Genomic DNA, 1403 nt, shown 5'->3' with positions numbered 1-1403 from the left:
TCTCTCCTGAAGAGTTCTACACATTAACATCCTTCACAAGCTGGGCTACATGTAACTCACGTGATGTAGGAAGTAAGGAAGAGAAGCAAGTCGCTGTAGAGGAAGAAAATGATTTAGCCAATGCTGATAAGGAAGGTAACACTGAAGATAAATGTGCAGTGGAGAAGTAAGTATTGAGGAAGTTGCAGTTATGATTCTTATAGTTTTATCTTTATAATTGTTAAATAATTTTGTTAACTAAGTTTAGGAATCATAATGCATAATAATATAAATATTCTGAATTTCTCTTTCTTCTCTTTCAGCCGCTACACCAGATTGGGCTTGTCAGCTGAGTACAGAGAGGAAGTTGGAAGAAAAGCAAAACAGATAATTGATTATGGCCGTTTGAAATTTTTACAAGGCTGTGGATTTAAGAGCCGATTAGTCAAATATGTTACCAAAGAAATTACTTTAGAAAACATTGCACTTATAGCAGAAGCTTAACATTTTATTAAGGAATAATTGCATGGGAATTAGTGTTTTGTATGCTTGAATTTTATTTTTAGTACCCTGTATCACCACATGGCTCTCATGTCTTTCTTATTGTCTTTGAATGATACTTATTTGGACATGTATATTTAATTTTTACTTATCATAAATAAAAGCCTATCTTAGGCTTTTATTCACTAATTATGTAAAAGAGCCTTCCAGTGTTCAGCAATTTGTAGTTTTGTGCTGTTGTTGTTGTTTTACCGTCATCTCTTCTTTGGCTTTCATGTAATAAGGGCCTGATGTACAAGTAGTACATCCTCTGAAGTAAAAAACATGATTACTCTTGAGCCTCATAATTTACATGTCTTGCTTTTTAGTCTTTGATTTGTCTGTTTTACTTGTCATCCTTTAAAGACCATTTTCAGGAAAAGCGATTTTAATGGTAATGGTACAATAAAGTATTGTCTTAATAACAGATTGAATTACTTTTTCCTCATAACTGGCCTGTGATCTTAGCCAGTTAACTAAGATAAAAAAAAAAATTAACCCATTGCGGATGGGTGTCATGACATACATGACGTAGGAGCTTTGGCCTGACGACGGCTGTCATGACATACATGACATTCGGGGATTTTGGATCACTTTGCTATTTTATTGTGCTATGAGAAAGGAGTGAGTGATGATAGCAATTGCAGTCATAAATATTGTAATTACCATAATATTAAACTAACTTAATGTCCAAAACCTAGATGGCACCACTTTCTTCTAGCACCAGCAGGAGAGAGATCCTTGAATGGCACCTATCCATGGTCTCTAGCAAGAGCGATGGCACACAGCAAGTTGATGACTTCTTGCTCTAAAGTACCTCTGATGAAGGATGTGCAGGCAGAACGAGAAGAGGAAGGTGACTCAATCCATAACCAGTGTCTAAA

The 1403-nt window shown here is 35.4% G+C and overlaps 1 protein-coding gene across 3 annotated transcripts in view; it reads left to right on the top strand.

The window, feature by feature from the left end:
* The window catches only part of LOC122259132 (tRNA:m(4)X modification enzyme TRM13 homolog), an 8328-nt gene extending 7384 nt beyond the window's left edge, over nucleotides 1-944 (top strand). For all 3 annotated transcript variants that reach the window (XM_043025703.2, XM_043025702.2, XM_043025701.2), the window contains exons 9-10: nucleotides 1-166; nucleotides 303-944. The exon at nucleotides 1-166 is cut by the window's left edge and continues 10 nt beyond it. In XM_043025703.2, coding sequence (XP_042881637.2) covers nucleotides 1-166; nucleotides 303-483 — 347 coding nt within the window. In that variant the 3' untranslated portion in view covers nucleotides 484-944. The remainder of the gene's footprint in view (nucleotides 167-302) is intronic.
* The last annotated feature ends 459 nt before the right edge of the window (nucleotides 945-1403 follow it).

The sequence above is a fragment of the Penaeus japonicus genome, unplaced genomic scaffold, assembly GCF_977035675.1.
Source record: "Penaeus japonicus unplaced genomic scaffold, GWHDUDI00000001_assembly GWHDUDI00000032, whole genome shotgun sequence".
In the NCBI taxonomy this organism is placed as follows: domain Eukaryota; kingdom Metazoa; phylum Arthropoda; class Malacostraca; order Decapoda; family Penaeidae; genus Penaeus; species Penaeus japonicus.
This window is presented reverse-complemented; position numbering and strand designations above follow the sequence as displayed.